Source organism: Filicampus tigris, chromosome 20, assembly GCF_054856515.1.
Source record: "Filicampus tigris isolate MCC_2025a chromosome 20, RoL_Ftig_1.0, whole genome shotgun sequence".
Lineage (NCBI taxonomy): Eukaryota > Metazoa > Chordata > Actinopteri > Syngnathiformes > Syngnathidae > Filicampus > Filicampus tigris.
In genome coordinates, this window is record NC_141236.1 from 4,491,563 (window position 1) to 4,512,290 (window position 20,728).

At 41.2% G+C, this 20,728-nt stretch overlaps 1 protein-coding gene across 1 annotated transcript; it reads left to right on the top strand.

Annotated features, from left to right (window-relative positions):
- Nucleotides 1-17,334, top strand: tshr (thyroid stimulating hormone receptor). The gene is made up of 10 exons (XM_086018093.1): nt 1-158; nt 3,396-3,467; nt 4,924-4,998; nt 9,175-9,249; nt 10,178-10,252; nt 10,993-11,070; nt 12,651-12,719; nt 14,353-14,430; nt 14,531-14,719; nt 15,698-17,334. Exons 1-10 carry the CDS (start codon nt 1-3, stop codon nt 17,121-17,123), a joined length of 2,295 nt encoding a protein of 764 aa, XP_085874219.1. The 3' UTR covers nt 17,124-17,334.
- The last annotated feature ends 3,394 nt before the right edge of the window (nt 17,335-20,728 follow it).

Here is a 20,728-nt window from a genome sequence, read left to right on the forward strand (position 1 = left end):
ATGCAATTGATAGTGTGCGTCCTGTTTATCCTCCACATGAGCCGACTCAATGCCGACTCCTGTCCTGATGCCTGTGATTGCTCAGAATGGAAGAGTCGCACCATCTCTTGCATTGATATTGATATGATCCCCAATTTCCCAGCTAGCACGGAGACACTGTAAGTACATTTTCATCTGTAGAAGTATTTTTGGACTAAAAAAAAAAAAAAAAAAAATCATGGATGTTGAATGTAAAAACTGTCTTCTCTACTATGATTTTCTCAGCACACTTTGCTGGAAAAATCATCATAATATAATGGTTATTCCCCCAAAAGTGCTTCCACATGGCACTCATGTCATGTCGAGTAGTCACATTATCTGCCTATTTGGCTGTAATAGTGTTAATGTCAGAACTATGATGTATATTCTCCATTCAACAGAAAGTGACTTTTTTTTTTTTTCTTCATTCAGGATTTAAATTTAGACAGACTACAACAGCCGCAATATATGGCATGCACTGCACAAATGATATCCAACTGCACCATAATGAATTGTTATAAGAGACATAATGTGATGATAAACCGTTTCAAATTAGTATTGGAAAGGAAACAAGAAGATCTAGACCAATGCAAACTTTGACCACAATTGTTAATTAATGACGCTCTGGCTCTCTCTCTGTCAAAATTGTGCATTACTGTCTTTGTAAAAACTGCATTTTTGGCACAGTTATTGTTTTAACTTTCATGACATTGTGCAGGTGTAACATATGAAGGAGACAGTGATTATATATGACAGGATTATATTTTTCTTCTTTTCCCTATCATTAAAATGGAAGAGGAGACATTATGTACTGTATTTCCTTTCTGTTTGCTTGTCTTTTAAAAAAAAATTTTTTTTTACTTATTTTGTCTAAATGATTTTGCACGTGTAGTTATGTAATGCATGAAGGTGGACTGAAAATGAGATGAGATAAGATACTTCATGAAAATTAATCTACTGTTCGTTTGTTTTTTTCATTTTGCATTGTTGTCAATTATGACAGTTGGCGTAACAGTGGAAAAAAAACAAAACAATGTAATGGTAATTATACAGTCCCCATTATAACGCATGCTAAACAAAAACTGTGTGTTTCTGAGGAAGTGTTGTGTGTCACATATTTTGTCTTTTGGGCAAAGTCATAACTTATATGCAAGACTAAATGAATAATGTGTTATCTTAAAGTTTCTTTAATCTATATTTATTCAACATTCTTATCCTGTACGTGTGCGGGAGTCCTTACTCTTTAAGTTGCCTACTAAATGAGAAAAGCTGTGCAAATAAATGCATGTGAGCGGTAGAAAGTGTCAGCACATGTGTACACTTAGCTCAGGGTTCTTTGAGTGTAAGAAAGGTCACTGCATGTCTCATTGAGAGTCAGAGAGGTGGAAAGGAAAGCACAGACATGCTTCAAAAGCCTGCCGAGCATGGCACTTGACTCATCTCGGCCTCACGTTCAAACACAATGTTTACCTTTGGCAGCACATTTCTCAAACTTACATATAGTTCCTTCTGAAAATAATTGGGAGGGGGAAACGACTTTAAAAAAAAAAAAAAAAAAAGAACAACAAAAAGGTGCTTTGTATTCATCCATAATACATACAATAACAGTGCATCAAAATTGTGTGCACTTATGACACCAATAGAAATTAAAGTAGCAGTAAGTATAAAATAATTTCCTGTTTTTTTTTTTTTTTCTTTATGGCAGTAAATTGTAATGCTAAAATGTCTGCATTGAACAACTCTTGATTTGCATTCCAACACTTCAAAACGTATAAAATTACATTTGAGGTAATTGTTCATGGGGGAAAAGTCTTCAAGGACAAAGAGTTTCAAACCTGACACATGTAATAAAACATTTTAAGCATGCAATTTCCCAAATAAGTCCTTTTAAATACGATTCCTTCCGCAAAATTCACATGTGCCATGATTTGTGTTCTAATACAACACATTGACTATAAAAATGATGATCCATCCATCCAACAAATTATGGCTGAAATTACAGCAAGGCAACAAGAGACAAAAATCCTCCTTATTACAAGCCAAAGTACCACGAAAACACTTACCGTAAAAGTATGACATATTATTAATTTGATCAAACTGCACGTGCAGGAGGCCACGGAGCTTTTAAAGTAGGCAGTTTTTCCACACAAGGGAGTTTTTAATGAATCCCAGTGGAACATGTGCAGGTTGAAATATGCCCCAGAGTATGTTTTAACCCCTACATCCAGTCAGCGCAGGCCAATACACATAAAAAATGAGACGGAGTCCACGGTAAACACAACTATGAGGTCAACTCAATGCTCAACACTACTGTAAATTGTCTGGCTTCTCCTCCACTTTAAAACCAATTTCCAAATCGGTTTGTTTTCTCTGGTTTTGGTCCAAAATGGCTAATTGAGGGTGCAATGTTCTCCTTATGTGTGTGGGATGGGTTCATTGGTCTTCATCCTGCTTATCAGGGTTTGTGCCAGGTGGCACTATGGAGGGGGAGAAAGATGTCAGGTGCCAAGGTCTGCTCTGTGTCCCTGTGTTTGTTTGAGTTTGTCAAAGCATTGTGCATTTTGTTTCAGCTGAATGATCTCCTTTTTTTTTTTTTTTTTTGTTCGAGCGATTCAGCCAAGTCTCTGAATTGGTCCATTGTTTCCCACTGCAATGACATCAATGGAGTTCTTATATTTGACTGGGTTTGATTTCAAAGTCAAGTCGAACTGAACAAACACTCACTTCTGTCAACTAAGCCAGGTTGCAGTTGAAGTCTGCGGAAAATCATGCACTCTTCTGTAGGGTCGGCCCCAAAAAAAATGCAATATCACACCATCTGTTCGAAGGGGAAGTCAATCCCCCCAAAATCTTTGCAATGTGTTCTATATGCCTTCACTAGTCTAAACATGGCATTCGGATTAATATTGCATTTGTGGAATATGAGTTAAGCAGCAAAATCCACCTCTTTTTAGCCATTTTATCACTTATGTTGACTGAAAATGACATCACAGTGTCTTAGGGCTAGGGTGACGACCAATCACGGCTCACCTGTTTCCTGAAGCTGAGCCATCATTGGTCATTATCTGAGTCCTGAGCACCTGTGATGTTATTTTCAGTTGACAGAAAGTGGCAAAATGGCCGCCCCGTGAGCTGGTGAAAAACGGGTGTTTTTTATTGCTTAACTTATTACAAACACAATATCAATTAGAATGCCATGTTTAAACTAGTGGGCCTGCATAAAAGATATTCTTCTAAAGATGTTTTGGGGGTTGACTTTCACTTTAACAATACTGTAAAAGTAAAAAAAAAAAAAAAAATGCTTAAAATTTTTTTAATATTTTCTTGCCACAGTCCATGTTTGTAACTACTAAAATGTATTCTTTCTTTTCAAGCAGATGGCTTTTTGAGACGCGTCTGGCATCTGTGCCATCAGATGCTTTTGCCAACATGGTAAACATCTCGAGAATGTGAGTAACAACTTTAGGTTGTGTGATTAAGTCTCTTCAAATAAAAGAACTTCAACACAGCCCCTTGATGGCTGCTCTCCTCCACCTGTGCCCTTTTTAACTCATTCACTTCCATTGATGAATTCATTTGTCTTTTTCACAGTTCAGCCATTCAATCCCAGGAATTTATTTAGATTTTTTGTTATCAATTTTTTTCAAACGATAGGGTAAAAAAAATGAGTTAACAATACCACTCCATGCGCTTGACACTTGCTCACCGTTTCTCCTTCCTCTCCGTCTCGCACTTAAGGGATTGACTTGCCATCTTAAAAGAAGACATAATATGGCAAAAATGAATTACTCATATACTAAATAGCTTTGGAGTGCCTGCCCACCTTTTAAATGTGAAATTACAACATCAAGGTAAAGTTTTTGGGAGCTGCCTATTTCTACAAATGTGTCTGTAAGGAAGCCGTTCAGATTTTGGTGGGATGGCAGAAGCAGGCTAATTTGAATAGTAGAGTCCTCACAGCAACTTTCTTTGCCCATGATTTGGCATCTTGCCTGGGCAAAGACCCACAATTTTGGACGGCTGTTATGTCAAAGCAAAAAGCTAAGGAGAGCTGTGGTAGCGTTAGCATAAGTTATCAGCATTAATTAGCTTCACAAGCTCAATTGTCCAGTTAAACAAATAGGCCTAGTTGTTGTTTTCATAGAAAGAGGCATAGGTAGGGTAGGCCATATTCCATCAATTCATTAACATTGTCAAAAGCCTCAAAGGGTTTTTGATCTATAAATTTTAAGAGGTATGTTACAAAATTCATATCACTGGCCGCCATTTTTTTCCATTTCGCTGTGCCGGATTTCTCTACCTTGGATTTAGTGGATATCCACCAAAATCGTTTTGCACAAGGAAATCTGTGTTCTTCTGGCCGATGACATTGTTAGGAAATATCTTCACCACCTCACTTTAGAAATTTCTGATTTACATTAATTTCTCAAATTTCTTACTGATTTCTCGACAAGTCAATTTGGACCATAAAGGGTCATAAAGTCCTTAATCCTTAACCAAATTTGACAAACTTATTTTATTTGTGTTTCCAATCTCTATCCAATATATTGTATATTTTGACACACAGATAGGTTGGAATTTTTTACATAACTGCTTTTAACAGGATACCAACCAGCCACAGTGGTACACACACAGCCTGTTGTTTGGTCCACTAAGAATTTGTGAAATGAATGTGTCGTAACACTGCGCAATTACCTGGTTGGAAGTTTATTTAAAGAGTATTTGTTTCCAATTACTGACTTGACGCTGATGACCTGGTAGTGTATACATGTGGCACATGCCTGCAAAATTACCATCGAATTTGGAGGCTTAGAGACACAGTAAGCTACATAACTCAGGAAACAGGTGCAGATTTGAACACTGTTGTAAATTCAATCACATATACAACTGTTTATGTCTTTTAAGATATATATCAGTAGATGTGACCCTGCGACGGCTGGAGAGGAACTCATTTCACGGACTGAGGAAAATCACCCACATGTGAGTATCTAGAATGAAGGGCATATGCTTTATTGATCCTGGTCGAGTAAACTGTTTTATCAGCTCCCTGGCAAGATAACTGTTTCAGTTACGGCCTTGAAAAGGCTTCACCACTTGCCGAGGTTTAGCTTTACCTCAATGTGCGTACTTGAATAGCTGCATTCTGAAACTAGATCTTGGTAATGGTATGTTAATTATGATATTTCTTCTTGCTGAGAAAAAAAAAACAGTGCAGTGCAGAAGTCCACCAAGGTTGAATTGTTAACAACAGCAATCAGCTCTGCAATCAGCCGAGACTGCTCAGACAAGTCGGTGGCAAGAGACCACGTGTTGGATTAATAGCTTATTATGTAATGGAGATACACACACAAACTATTCATTCGCACTGAGATACGGGTTTAATTTGTGAAGTTTGGTGCCGCCATGTAGCGGTGGATGTCTGAAGCGTGCTTGTAGCTCAAGACGAAAAATCGTCAAGATGTATACAATAGAATATATTATTTTATTTATATAGCGCATTTCATAACAGCTAAAGCTGTAACAAAGCACTTTAGAAACAATATAATACATTTAAAAAAAACAATACAAGGCTGTGATACACGTATTGATAAATATAGATATAAATAAATCTCGAAAAACTCGAAAAGGGATCATCCAGCCGGGAAATTAGCTTGAATTTTAAATGTTACCAATTTGTTTTGGAGAAATCAATAAAAACTATCGACTTTGCAAACGCCTCCTGGTAATGAACATTATGGCCACGCCCCCTTCTCCACTTATTTTCTGAAGTTGAACCATGATTGGTTGTTACCTGGGCCCTGAGCAACTGTGATGTCATTTTCAGTCGACAGAAGTGACAAAACAAATTGTGTGGCGGTCATGCAAGACTACAGGACTGTGCTGTAGGTGTTATCTAGGGGTGGGAACAATAATCGTTTTTTCGATGCATCGTTTGGCGTATTACAAAGATTCTGAATCGATTCATAGGTATTAATAATCGATATTTGAAGTTTAAATTTAAAAAAAACTAAACGCATGCGCAAATGATTAAGTGTGTTTGTACGTCAGATGTCTGTGCTAGGCTAAGCTAATACGTGAAAAGATGGCGGAACAAGCAAAACCACATTTGAGCGCAGCGAACTCAAACTGTAAAATATAAATCATTGCTCTTTCTTGAAAAAGTTTCCAGTGTTTTGCATGGACTATAAAATGTAAGCCAATGTAGTGATACATCGGAATCCAATCGAATCATAGGCCTTTGAATCGGAATTGAATCGAATTGCGGGCCTCTGAATCGGAATTGGATCGAATCGTGTAGTACCCATAGATTCCCACCCCTAGTGCTACCCCACCATATCACAATGGATGCTGTTCGAGAAAGACATGCGGTATAAAGTCATCAAAGCTTCTCCTCTTTCCTTCATGCTCCAGCTCCCGCAGAAGCGGCGCGTGGGGAAAAAGAGCGAGTTGCTCTCTTCTCTCAATTAGATTTGTGTGTGCAGCGTGTAGGCGGACCACACACCATCCAGCGTCACACCTAACTCCCCACGCACTGCTCCAAGACCGCCACACCGCGTCAACACATTCCAACACAACATTTTGTGTGCGGTGTGTAATGTGGCTGTGTCACAGTTTGCAGCGGTAACTACAATTAACAGCGACACTTGTACGCGACGCGACATGAATTGATGACTGGAAGCGCTCCTAGATTGCCGACTGAGTTTGTGTCGAAACGAATTGGCAGACTAAATCCAGATAACTAAAATACAGGCAGAAGCTTATCGTTACAACCAGCGGAGGTTGGCATCTGGTATCTTTCCAGGGGGTGTTATTTTATACTTCGAGGGCCTATTTGCCTCTGATTGGTGCGGTACAAGAGATAATAGCGTTTCACTCAGGTTTCCTTCAGGGTCAGACACAAATGAATGCCCTGGTTCCTTTCGGCTGCTTGAGGAGGCCAACAGCAGCTGTAGAGCTGAGGCTGTACTTATAAATTGATGATTGTGGGTGGCGGGGGGTCGTCTTGTCTTGATAGAAACCACATACTTACATACACAGTTCTTACTGAGAAGAACTAAGGATGAAAGTAAGACACATTTCTTAAGACAGAGTCTTGTTACATAGAGAAAGAGAAATTGGTCATGGCCATCAATTCAAGGTGGTATTTCGTATTTAAGAAAGACAGTTGTGTATTTTTACTTCGAGACCCTGTCAGGCGGAACAAAATGGCAAAAGGGCTGAAATCAACTGAATTTAAATGACAACATCGAAGCAGATGACAGCGGCCTGGGAACGCTTGTCAAAATAACTCTTTTTTTGGATCCAAGTATGTGTGTGGATGAGTCGACGTGCTGACTTGACCAGTGCGCAATGACAGTTAGAGGGGTTGAAGTCGATGAGTCACCGATCGCGTTTTTGACATCAACCACACAGACGCATTGCGGAAGGCATCATGTGGTGGGTCCACGCAGCAAACTAATAGCACTTCAAGCATGTAGAAATATTGCACGAAAAATAAGACCTCCAGCATGGTCACATGTAAAATATGCAAGTCTTATGCGCAAATATAACAAAAGCAAGTGCTAGGCACACCCATCTGGAAAAACACTAGCTAATGAACAACTTAAAGCCCAATGTCAGCAGCCAATTAGCAATAGTTACTGTGAACAATAATGTGAGCTGTGAATGTCGACTGGAAGAACGTCAAAAACAAAACATCCAGCATTTCACTGCCAGCATTTCACTGAAAGGGGAAGTCAACCCAAACATATTTTTTTCCAGAATATATTCTATGCAGACCCAGTAGTCTAAATTCTGATGAATATTGCGTTTGTGGAATATGAAAAAATCCACCCGTTTTTAGCTAGCTCAGGGGGCGGCCATTTTGTCACTTCTGTCGACTGAAGACGACGTCAAAGTTGCTCAGGCCACAGATAATGACCAATCACGGCTCAGCTGTTTTCTGAAGCTGAGTAATGATTGGTCCTTATCTACGATGTCCTCTTCAGTCGACAGAAGTGACAAAATGGCCGCCCCCTGAAGCTGCTCAGGGCTCAGATAAGGACCAATCATGGCTCAGCTTCAGAAAACAGCTGAGCCGTGATTGGTCCTTATCTGACCCTTGAGCAACTTTGATGCCATCTTCAGTTGACAGAAGTGACAAAATGGCCTCCCGCTGAGATGGCAAAAAGTGGGTGCATTTTGCGGCTTAACATACAATAGTCCACAATAGTCCACAAACACAATATTAATCAGAATGCAGCATTTCAACTAGTGGTCCTGCATAGAGCATATTCTGGAAAAAAATTCCCACATCCTGTCATTAAAAAAAATAAAATAATAATACAGCACTGTGGGTAGCGTCCTTGCAGATGTGCGACGTGAATTGGAGTTGGGTTAAGTTGGAGATTTACAATTTACACATACAGTAGATTGGAGTGAATGGTTGTTGACTACAGTCTGTGCCTTGCGAATGCCTGGCCACAGTCCAGGGTTTCTCCCACTTCTCGCACAAAGTCAGTCAGAAAAGGCTGCAGCTCACCCGGCGCCACCCTTATAAGGACAAGCAGTATAGAAAATAAATGACGTCTGAAACCCTGCTATTTCATCTGAATAATCTTTTGAAAAAAAAAAAAAAAAAATGCAAACCACTGTTTTCTTCCAGAGAAGGCTCTGAAGCCAAAAGAATTCAACTCGACCAAAAAAGTACACAAACTGGCAATGGTTCTTAATTTATCAGCTTATAAAACAGTCTACCCGAATACTGTACATCCCCCTGCTTTTAGCATCAGGAAGTAAGTGAGTCTGCCTGCCTGGAGCCAGGCCCTTAGCCAGGATGTGAATATGGCCAAGACACATTTGGCCTTAGACATAACACAACTGTTCTGTCCAGCCGGGGTGAACCAGAATAAACACATTAATGAAACACTTTTTTTCATTCCAACTTCTGGTTTTGGCTGTCGGCACCAAATTTCCCTTCTCTTGCCTACTGACCTGCACCTTGTTCAGTTCTTCCAGCTGCTTTTAAGGACACGCTCAATTCAATATCCCTGGATAGGTGTGTATAGCACTGATTCCGTATATGGTTTGCTTTCACCTGGAAACCTAAAGTTTTCTTTCATAGCATGACAAGTGTATTGTGAATTTCAACACAACATTGTCTCTTTGTTCAATCAGAGAAATACGGAATGCAAAGAATTTAACCTACGTTGACCCGGAAGCCTTTAAGAATCTCCCAAACCTTAAATACCTGTGAGTATTTGTCATTGCATTTTTTTTTTTTTTTTTTTTCGTGCAAACGGACAAGTCCTGCATTATTAAACCTTTTATTCTTTTCAGCATTTGTTCCCAAAATCATAACTCTTGAGAAACTGTCAGGAGAGTTAAACCGTGTTCAGTGGGGCACTTTATAGTTGTGTGAAGCATAATTTTATCGAGGGTTGTAAATACAGATAAATGGCAGTGAAAAGGCATGTTAACCATTAAAGATGGGATCAAACATTAAGGAAGTCAACCCAAAATAAATATTTTCAATAACATGTTTTATGCGCCTTCACTAGTCTAACCATGGCATTCTGATTAAAATTGTGTTTGTGGAATATGACTTAAGCAGCAAAATCCACCTGCTTTTAGCCATCTCACAGGGCGGCCATTTTGCCACCGGCTCACTTGTTTTCTAAAGCTGAGCCATGATTGGTTGTTACCTGAGCCCTGAGACACTGTGATGTCATTTTCAGTCGACAGAAGTGACAAAATGGCTGCCACTTGAGATGGCTAAAAACGGGTGGACTAACTCCTATTCCACAAATGCAGTATTTATCAGAATGCCATGTTTAGACTAGTGAAGGCGCACGGATGATATTATTGCAAAAAAAAAAAAAAAAAATGGAGTTGATTTCCACTTTGAGATGAAACTACTACATACTGTTACTTGAAGCTCAGAACTGACGTCCACATTAAAATTGTGAATAGTAACAATGTAATTTATTCCAAGCACCTGACAATTAACTTTATAATATTTTAGAAACATACTTGTATCTTTTTGGACCTGGTAAAAGTCCAGTTCGCTTGATCCAGTACATTACATTGGTGTGTATTGTACCTTGAATTATTTTAACACATGAGCATGGATGCATGGAATTTTAGTTTTCCTGTCTAACGGTTTCTTCTTGTCCATCAGGGGGATTCTCAATACAGGCCTTAACATCTTTCCTGACTTGAGCAGCATCCACTCTCATGACAACAATTTCATTCTGTAAGTTTTTTTAAGCAATGTTGAGCCAGCTAAAGAATAGTTTAATGTAATTAGACCTACTGCCTATTAATATAGTGTGAAATGGTTTACCTTGACACCAAATAAATAGTAAATAGTAAAAAAAAAAAAAAAGTAAAAGAGAAAGTTACATTACATATTTTTACTCTTACTATAACATTAAAGTACTATTAACATTTCTCTGCAATGTTTTTGAATTTTGTTGATGTTTCATATAAAGAACAATTGCAGGTTTTGTTCTGCTGGAGGCATGGCATGGCTCGGAGGCCCATCGTGGCGGCTCACTTCTTTTCCATCTGACATATTCTCAATGTGACAAGACAATTTGGAACAGATTGGCAGACAAATTAGTGACTTCCTGCTTCGAGCAACTGCTTTGGTCCATTTCCAACCGAATTCTGACCGTGGTCAGAGCTCTCAAATGGCATTAATTGAGGTGTACAGCGAAAAACACTACACAAGCACTTATTATGTGGCCGCTTGCACTTGTTATGAGTACGTGTTCTTGAGTGAGTCATCAAGTGTGTGTGGTTTTCTGCCATTGAGTCATTCCTTCAATCAACCCCTCTTCCCACTTTCATTTTCCAGCTGTAGCGTAAAAAGTGAGAAGGCATCAATCTTCCGCCCTGACCGCGCCTCTGCCACTTTCCAGTGAAGAGTATACACAGTATACGTTCACAAATGCACTTAATGCTCTCTTTGTTTGCTTTCTCTCTTTTCAGGGAAATTGTAGATCATCCCCACATAACTGTCATCCCGCCTAACTCCTTCCGTGGCATCACCAGTGATTTGCTGACAGTGTGAGCTATTGGCATGACACATGACACAAACAACGCAGATACTATTCCTTACGTTTCAATGTAATTTTTAGAATGATAGCGGCCATAACCATCGAACATACCTCAACCAAACTGAAAATTATATAAATTACTTGTGTAAGAGTAATAAAAAAAAAATAGTCATTTGCATTGTTTGGTCTCATGGTAACAATGTGTAATGTTGACAACAGTCATTCTCAACAGTAGGTGGCAAGTCCAAAATGCATTTCAAAAAATATAATGTTTATCAAATGTTGTCATTTTTTCCCCCCAAATTGTCTTTTTTTCCCTTTTTTTTAAATAAGCAAGCCTTCAGTCATCACGCATATTTACTACAATTTGGTGTTGACGTTCAAAGGCAGAATGACAAAGCGTAAATCTGGCTTTTTTTCCATTGAGGGAAAAAAGGGCATAAGCCTCAGTTCATATGTAGATAAATTCAAGCAGCCCGATTTTTTTGTTTACTTTACCCTTTCAAACTATTTCATAAATGCAATTGATCAATTGCTCAATTGGATTCAGGTCCGGTGACCGACTTGTCCATTGCATTACTTCAACTTCATTGCATAACTCAAAAACACAAAAACACTTTGATTAAAACTCTTTAGTTGCTTTTGCATTATGCTTCAGATCATTGTCCATCTGCATTTTGAAGCACCATCAAATGAGTTCTGAAGCATTTGGCTGAATATGAGCAGATAATATTGCCCGAAACACTTCCCAATTCATCCTGCTGCCTTTGTCAGCAGTCATATCATCGATCAAAACAACGGAACGAGTTCCACCGGTCCAGCAGTTTTTAGCCATCTCAAGGGGCGGCCATTTTGTCATTTCTGTCGCCTTACATACCCACGTCACGGCACTACTGCCACCATTCTTCGCTGATGAGGTGGTACTGGTACATTAGGGAGTATGATTTGAAAGTAAATTAGCCCCTCCCAAAAATATACTTCCATTAACTGTGCTTTCAGTTTACCTCGATATTTGATTCTGTTTCCATGACTGTAAAATTGGTCAGCATGCAAGTGTTCCAGATTATCCAGGATGCATGCGAACATTCCCGCACATCCAATCAAAACATTTATTCCAAAGGGGGGGCAGCTGATCAAAAGTTTATTAGCCACTACACAAACAAAAAAGCAGAAAAGGCTAAATATTGCTCCATAAATACAAAGTAGTAGAAATCTAATTAAATCCGTTTTAAAACCTAGAGCACATTGCCTTTTAATAAGAAAATAATACTAACCCTCGAATAGCTACAAGAGGTGCAGACAGGTCAGAATGAGCTCACTTGAATAACATGTTCTGAGTATGAACACACTATTAACACACAAACACACAACAGGCGCTCGTGGACATGTGGTCAGGGGAAGGGGAGATTGTAAATTGAATACACGGCACTGCATTTATAGGAAATGTAGGCCTTTAAACCACAAAATTGCACAGACAGACAATACGTCACTGTGAAATGTACACGGAGATGCAGCGTGAGCGCCCGAGGTTGTGATTCAAACAATGCAACGTTATTCGTCTTATTAGATAAACATATACTTGTTTTTCAGGATGCTGTACGGGAATGGCTTCAGGGAAATCCAACATCATGCATTCAATGGGACCAAGCTGGATCAAGTGTATGTCCTAACTTGTTGAATTCAACTGACGACAGTTAGAAAGGAAATGTTTGAACGATGGAAAATGAGACGTGCGTTCAACTTCTCACCTCCAAGCGACTAAGTACATTTCTTCCACTTTTTCTGACAACTTTGCTCAGCACTTTCAGACCTCACAACTGGTCGGATTAAACGATTGCTGACATGTGTCATGCGTACTTTTGGCCTGCAAATGGATCCTCTCAAATGCAGTCCAAACGGGGTTTAGCCAAGCTTTTGATTAGCCCGCTCAAGTTCTCATGGGAAAATATGCCTCCAAATTGAGGAGCAGGAAGTCTGTATTAAGAGTTGCTTTCTCGCATTCACTCGGGGACATTGGATTCTTTGTGGCCGTATGCCAAGATCAATTAAAAACATGATTGCATTTTGTTTTTAACTTCATTGCTGCAAAATGCATTCTGGTCCTCAATCCGCACATTTAGGAGATTTAAAGGAGAAGTCAACCCAAACACATTTTTTCAGAATATGTTCTATGCAGGTCTACGAATTGAAAAAATGCATTCTGATTAATATTATGTTTATAGAACATAGCAAAATCCAGTAGTTTTCAGACATCTCAAGGGGCAACCATTTTGTCATTTCTGTCGACCCGAAAATGAAAATCTGAGTTGCTCAGGGCTCCGGTAACGACCAATCATAGCTCAGCTTCAGGCAAAATGTCTGCCCCCTGAGATGGCTAAAAACGGGTGGATGTTGCTGCTGAAAGGGAAGTCAACCCAAACATATTTTTTAAGAATATGTTTTATGCAGGCCCACTAGTTGAAACAAGTCATTCTGATTAATATTGTGTGTATTGTGTGGGAATATGAGTTAATCTACCTTTTTTAGCCATCTCTGGGGGCGGCCATTTTGTCACTTCTGTCGACTGAAGATGACATCACAGTTGCTCAGGGCTCAGGTAACGACCAATCACTGCTGACCTGTTTTCTGAAGCTGAGCTGTGATTGGTCGTTACCTGAACCCTGAGCTACTCCGATGTCATTTTCAGTCAACAGAAGTGACAAAATGTCCGCCCCCTTGAGCTAGCTAAAAACGGGCGTATTTTGCTTCTTAACTCATATTCCACAAACACAATATTAATCAGAAAGCCATTCATTTTAAGTAATTTCAAATAGTGGGCTTGTATAGAGCATATTCATAAACGTGAAAAAATATGTTTGGGTTGACTTCCCCTTGAAACGCACAATCGTCATCTAGCCGCAGTCTCGTCTGCTCACTTCTAACTCCTATAGACACTTTACAAGAGCCTAACGAAGCCACCGGTGAGCGACCAGAATCTGAACACGCCTGACGTTTGTGTTGGCGTGTGATCTGCAGTCAAAGTGTTAAATGATGCCAGCGCAGCCCGACCAAGACAAACACAACTCCTTTCAGCTTTATTATCCTGATTAGATCGGAGAGATGTGTGGTGAGGGTATATTGTGTTTAATTGGTGCGCCACTGCCTCAGTGTCTAATTTTACAGTGTGAGTGAGAACCGTTTCATTTCAAATAAGATGAGACATATGCAGCAATGAGGCCCCTGGGATTATGATTTTCCTTAGTCTAATGTGAGCGATGACTTGACGATTTGGATGGTGTGTTTCCATGTGCAGTGATCTTCACAGGAATAAGTACTTGACCAAGATGGACGAAAGAGCTTTTGACGGTGCCATCAGCGGGCCCATGCTTCTGTAAGATCTCATCCTCATATATATATACATATATATATATATATATAAAATCAATGATTGCAAACTGTTCATATTTCCTCCTCCTTTCTCTATCCCTCAGAGACATATCCCAGACGGGGATCACCTCCCTGCCCGCCAGCGGTATGGAGTCCCTCAGAGAGTTGAAGGCCCGCAATGCGTGGGGCCTCAAGAAATTGCCTCCTATTGAAACCTTCAAGCACCTCACCACCGCCAACCTCACCTACCCCAGCCACTGCTGCGGCTTCAAAAATCTCAAAAAGAAACAAGGGTGAGTTTCATCGGACTGAGTATATTTTAGTTTAAAAAATGTAAATGGGCGGATCTAAATTTTTTTTTTTTTTAATTCTTACCATCACTTCATGTTTTATAAAGTTGAAGACAAATTACACGAATATATCCCAAGTCCGGCCCGGTGGACAAATGCGGCCCGTGCTCAAATTTTATCCGGCCCGCAGCGTCTCTCATAAAATGAATAATGTCTGGCCCGTATCCCCGTTGACAGGCATATAAAATACACACTAAATGCAATTTCAAATTTCACACACAAGAGGGCAGCAGCACTCTGTTCAATTGCGACCCTTTCCGGACAGTTTCTAAAATGGCGACAATGATTAAAAAAAGGAAACTTGACAGCGAGGGCCAACAATTTAAGGAAAGGTGAAAATCAGACTATTTTTTTTCACTGAAATACGCAACAACTATGTCTGCCTCATTTGCAAGGAGAATGTTACGTATTTACCCGTTTTTAAATCTAAAGTTTCAGTGATTTAATTGGCAGCAATATGTCATGTTTCAAATGGACAGAAACAATGTTTACTTCATTCAATGCCAGCCATTTTCAGACCCTCTTTTACCCTAACGTTTGAAAAAAATTGAAAAAAATATAAATAAGTTCCTGGGTTTGAGTGGCTGGACTGTGAAAAGACAAATAAGTACGTCAATGGCACAGAATGAGTTAAGTCTTCAAATTGAAATAAAAGAGTCAAAAGATAAAGGCAGACTGGTTTGCTAAAATGTGCTGGGATTTATTAGTGTTAAATGGTCGGCCCCCCACATTTTCACCTCACCAAATCTGTCCCCCTTTGCAAAACGTTTGGACACCCCTGAATTACATAGTACGCACCAAAATGTGTTTCACTTGGTGATTTAGTGAGATGGAGGTACATAAAGTACTTGACATTGAACAACCACAATTACGATATTTAACACTACTTTCTCTATACTGAGCCCCGCTAATGTTTTACAGATTTTGGGAGTACGTCCTCTGTAATCTGACGGCGTTCAACGACCAGCATCATAAGCGTTCCGTGGCGCCCCTCAACACGCCCTCCCTCCAAGGCGCGGTAAAAGACATCCCGGAGGAACCCTACGATGGCGGCCACCGGGCCGGCTTCCACGGCAGCTTGTACTACCACGCCTACTTTGGCGGCCATCCAGATGAGGATGTGGGCTTTGGAGAGACGCTCGTGAACCCTCAGGAGGACACAAGCGAAGACTTTGATCATCGCTACGATTACGTGGTGTTGTGCGACGGGGGCGAGGAGGTGACGTGTGCGCCGGTGCCCGATGAGTTCAACCCGTGCGAGGACATCATGGGCTTCGCCTTCCTGCGGGTGTCCGTGTGGTTTGTGAGCCTACTGGCTGTTCTGGGGAACGCGCTGGTGCTCCTGGTGCTGCTCACAAGCCACTACAAGCTCTCCGTGTCCCGTTTCCTCATGTGCCACCTGGCCTTCGCCGATCTCTGCATGGGGATTTACTTGCTGCTCATCGCCTCGGTGGACCTCCACACGCGAGCCGAGTACTTTAACCACGCCATCGACTGGCAGACGGGCCCCGGCTGCGCTCTGGCCGGGTTCTTCACCGTGTTTGCCAGCGAGCTGTCTGTCTACACGTTGACGGCGATCACGCTGGAAAGGTGGCACGCCATCACGTTTGCGATGCGGCTGGATCGTAAGCTGCGTCTCCATCACGCGGCTGCGGTGATGCTAGGGGGCTGGCTCTTCTGCCTCCTGCTGGCGCTGCTCCCGCTGGCCGGGGTTAGCAGCTACCAGAGGGTTAGCATCTGTCTCCCGATGGACATCCAAACCACCGAGGCTCTGGTCTACGTTATCTCTGTGCTTGTCCTCAACGTTATGGCCTTTCTTGTGATCTGCGCTTGCTACGTCAAGATTTACTGCACCGTGCACAATCCGCAATACCGCTCCGGATCGAAGGATACCAACATAGCCAAGCGCATGGCGGTCCTGATTTTTACAGACTTTCTCTGCATGGCACCAATCTCCTTCTACGCCATGTCGGCAGTGTTGGACCGGCCGCTCATCACCGTCTCCAACTCCAAGATATTGTTGGTGCTTTTCTACCCACTCAATTCGTGCGCCAACCCGTTCCTTTACGCCATCTTCACCAAAGCCTTCCGAGGGGACGTGTTCATTCTCCTCAGTAAAATTGGTCTGTGCCAGCGCCAGGCTCAACTGTTCAGAGGTCAGACAGTTTCCTCTAAAGGCAGCAGTGGGACATTCCAAATCCGGAAAGACAAAGACAAGTTCCGAAAAGGAAGAAGTCCGGGCGAGAAAAACGCAACTGTTCACTTAAAGAAGTGCTCCTCGTGTTCATACCATCCGGTGGTCGGCCTGCAGGCAAACCTTGAAGGGAACCAGAACCTGGAGACGTGAGCTAAACACCAGCCGGAGCTCTCAGCGGAAGAGACGTCGAGGCCTTGAAGTGTTTGTCGGCAGATCTGTTTGAATATTTAACAGAACGCTCCGGCAGCCTTCCATTCCAACTTCAGCTGTTTTCACAATTTCAGCTGTGAGGATTTTACGGTTCCAGTTGGTGGAGAATATCAAGTGTCACTGAAATATGACTTTGACCTCATCCCTTCAACTGTGAGGCCTTGTTAAGGCGCAATGTGGCTGACTTTCAGCACAAGGAGAGATTTGCAATGCAATGCTTGCATGTACTAGCATATATATATATATATATATATATATATATATATATATATATATATATCCCGGCAGTGTTTTAATTTTCACAACCATTCTCGGAATCTCTATTTTTAACATCGCTTCGCAACATTATTCTTAAGAAATTACTTGCTTCTTGTAATCTTACAATTTTAAAATTATTTGCTCTGATATGACTTTATTCTCATAAAATTACGACTTCATCTTGTAAAACACTTTCATTTTTATGATGTGTATTGTACTGTACAGTATTTTCCAAGATTCTAGTAAAAAAAAAAATGCATTCAATATTATTTGATGTCTCACTTGTTGAAAAGCACAGTTTGCTGAGGCAGCTCTTTATCCACCAAAAGAATGTGATCAATTACAAAAATAAACAGAACATATTTCGGTAATCAGCCATTTACGAGTAATTGCACACAGGTACAAAGTAGGACAACCACAAATATCTTCTTTCGGTGCCTCCCCTCTGGAATTTAATGGTTATTTTTCCACTGAGTGCGATGGCGATATTTTCCCATCCTCTTACGGAAACAAGTGACTTAAACAATCAGCAGAAATAGATTTGCGTTTACTGAGAGAGCTCAAAGCAAACACACGCACACAGTGATAGTGAGTTACTACTACTTTGCCAGACAGTAGCAACATCTGGTTAGCATTTCATTTGCAAGGTGACATTTTTTCAACTTTCCTGGAAAGGTAGCTCAATCCAGATATTTCTGGAATTTCAATGATTCCCAAAGATATCCGACCGCCGATTCTCAAAGCATCAGCGATATTTGCTGGTTTACGGTCAACTGCAAGCACTCCGTCCGCCTTCAAGCTACCTTGGCACTGGTAGAATGCAAAACTCTATTTTCTATAGCTTGTCCTCATTAGGATCACGGGTGAGCTGGAGCCTATTCTAGTTGACTTTGGGCGAAAGTTGCGGAACACCAGTCACTAGTCTATGGCAGGGCACATACAGACAACCATTCACAGTCACATTCACACCTACGAAAGGAGGAAAGCTTTTTTTTTCAAGAATATGTTCTATGCAGGCCCACTAGTTGAAACAAAGCATTCTGATTACAATTGCGTCTGTGGAATATGAGTTAAGCAGCAAAATCCACCCGTTTTTAGCCATCTCATTGGGCGGCCATTTTGTCACTTGCTGTCGACTGAAAATGACATCACAAATGCTCAGGGCTCTGGTAACGACCAATCACAGCTCACTGGTTTTCTGAAGCTGAGCCAGGGACGCCCACCCAGATTGACCGACCGCCCACCCAGTGAGACTCATGAAAAACATTTATACTTTTAAATTTTTTGTATATTATTAAATTAGGGCGGCACGGTGGTTGACTGGTTCGCACGTCCGCCTCACAGTTCAGAGGTGTGGAGTTTGCATGTTCTCCCCGTGCCTGCGTGTTTTCTCCGGATACTCCGGTTTCCTCCCACATTCCAAAAACATGCATGGTAAGTTGATTGGACACTCTAAATTGCCCCTAGGTGTGATTGTGAGTGCGGTCCAGATAATGGATGGATGGATTATTAAATTATTTTCTAATTTGTGTTTTTTTTTATTTTATTGAATATTAAGAATGGCATAGTTGTGGTTGTCACAGGAAGATCTGAACTTCATATTATTCAGTTTGTCATTTTATTCGAATATACGATGTGTCGGGACAGGAGGATTGCGCTCACTGAGAGAAATATTCTGATTTCCCCAATCCCTTCCATTGGCCACGTTCTGGCTCCGCCCCTGGTGAGCCATAAATGGTCGTTATCGGAGCCCTGAGCAACTGTGATGTAATACCCAGTCGACAGAAAAGACAAAATGGCCGCCCCGAGATGGCTAAAAATGGGTGTTTTTCTGCTTTACTCATATTCCACAAACGTAATAGTAACCAGAATGCCACGTTTCAACTAGTACTCTTGAAAAAAAAAAAAAATGTTTGTATTAAAATCATGAAACGCTCAACACCTGTCCAGCAGTAATACGTACTGCTGGGGGTCACTGCTCCACTTGACCACAAAGCAAGCAGACTGTAACAAAAAGTTATAACTTGCTCAATCCTTCATCAAAATTTCATGGCAACATCACCAAGGAGTGTGCCGTGCATGTGTATATGTGTTATCCAGATTTTTACTTCAGCAAAATTCTAAGAAGCTCTTCCTTGGTTCATGATGGAAATCAGATGCATGTTTTCTTTAAAGTTAATCCTGCGAACAAACCATACTCAAATACCCCCCCCCTAATAACAACTGGATTTATTTTCACTCTGACTTCCTCGCGTCTGCCTCTCTGATTTTCTAAGCATCATTTCCTTCAAATGATTGGGTCAGAACTGGACTATGTTGCTCCTCCGACACCAGATTATGTTGGCGCAGTCAAACACAGAGAGAGGTTGGAGCGCTTTCAAACCAATCAGCATTGGGAGATTTACTCTAGCCTTAATGGCTCCAAAAGCGCTTGTGATTTTTAACTAGCCATGCAGCTCTTGTTCCTGGGAACATAAAATCCCTGTATTTATGACGTCATTCCCAGCACTACTCCGCGGGCCAGCAGGCATGGACAGCGCTCTTGCGGGGTCAAGTTGCCGCCTTTTTGCATAGAAACCACTCGAAAGCGGAGGAGCCGCTCGAGCAAACCGCACAGTGGATATCAGTAAAGCCCTTTGGAAGATGGGGAGAAAAGCGTTGGGATTTTACATTTACTGTTTTACCTGGCAGCTGAAAAGTTTATATGGCGTTCTGTACGCCTGGTTCGTAACGAGAGGCCCACCCAGACGGCCAGGTGAGACCGCGGTGGGCCAGATAAGCAGAAAAAAGCTAGTTTTGATATCAATGAGGCCTCATTCTAAGACCGGCAGTTTAGACTTTCGCGGCCACAAATGAGACATCTTATCACAAGCATTCTTCAGACATTCTAAGCAGGCCTGAATAAAAAGACTTTGTGATACAGTGGAGAAGTGACAGCCCTATTCATAAAGCAAGGACTGGCGTTCCTGATTCAGCTGTAATCCCAGACAGCACCACACCTTCAGGCAATGATTACCCGCAAGGGATTTTATCAAGGGGTTTGGGTTGGGAATTAGGAGGAAGGGGGGGGGGGGGGGTCCACATGGCATGCAGACAGACAAACCCTCCAGACGTTGTGGATTTGAACCAGGTTGGAGTCGATTTCATCCATGGTAGGACACTGATTCCTTGTATTTATCCAGGAGTGATGAGAAATAAATACCGTACATCCTATATAATGGATATTAAAGTAGACAACGCTCCTGTAGAATGCCAAGTTTTGGGATGTGGGGGGAAAAATGAGATGT

Bases quoted from the DNA above. Each gene is read 5' to 3' on its own strand.
- tshr (XM_086018093.1), top strand. From the start codon at position 1: ATGCAATTGATAGTGTGCGTCCTGTTTATCCTCCACATGAGCCGACTC. The intron at 14,431-14,530 runs GTAAGATCTCAT...TCTATCCCTCAG, and splicing joins ATCAGCGGGCCCATGCTTCT to AGACATATCCCAGACGGGGA. The intron at 14,720-15,697 runs GTGAGTTTCATC...AATGTTTTACAG, and splicing joins AATCTCAAAAAGAAACAAGG to ATTTTGGGAGTACGTCCTCT.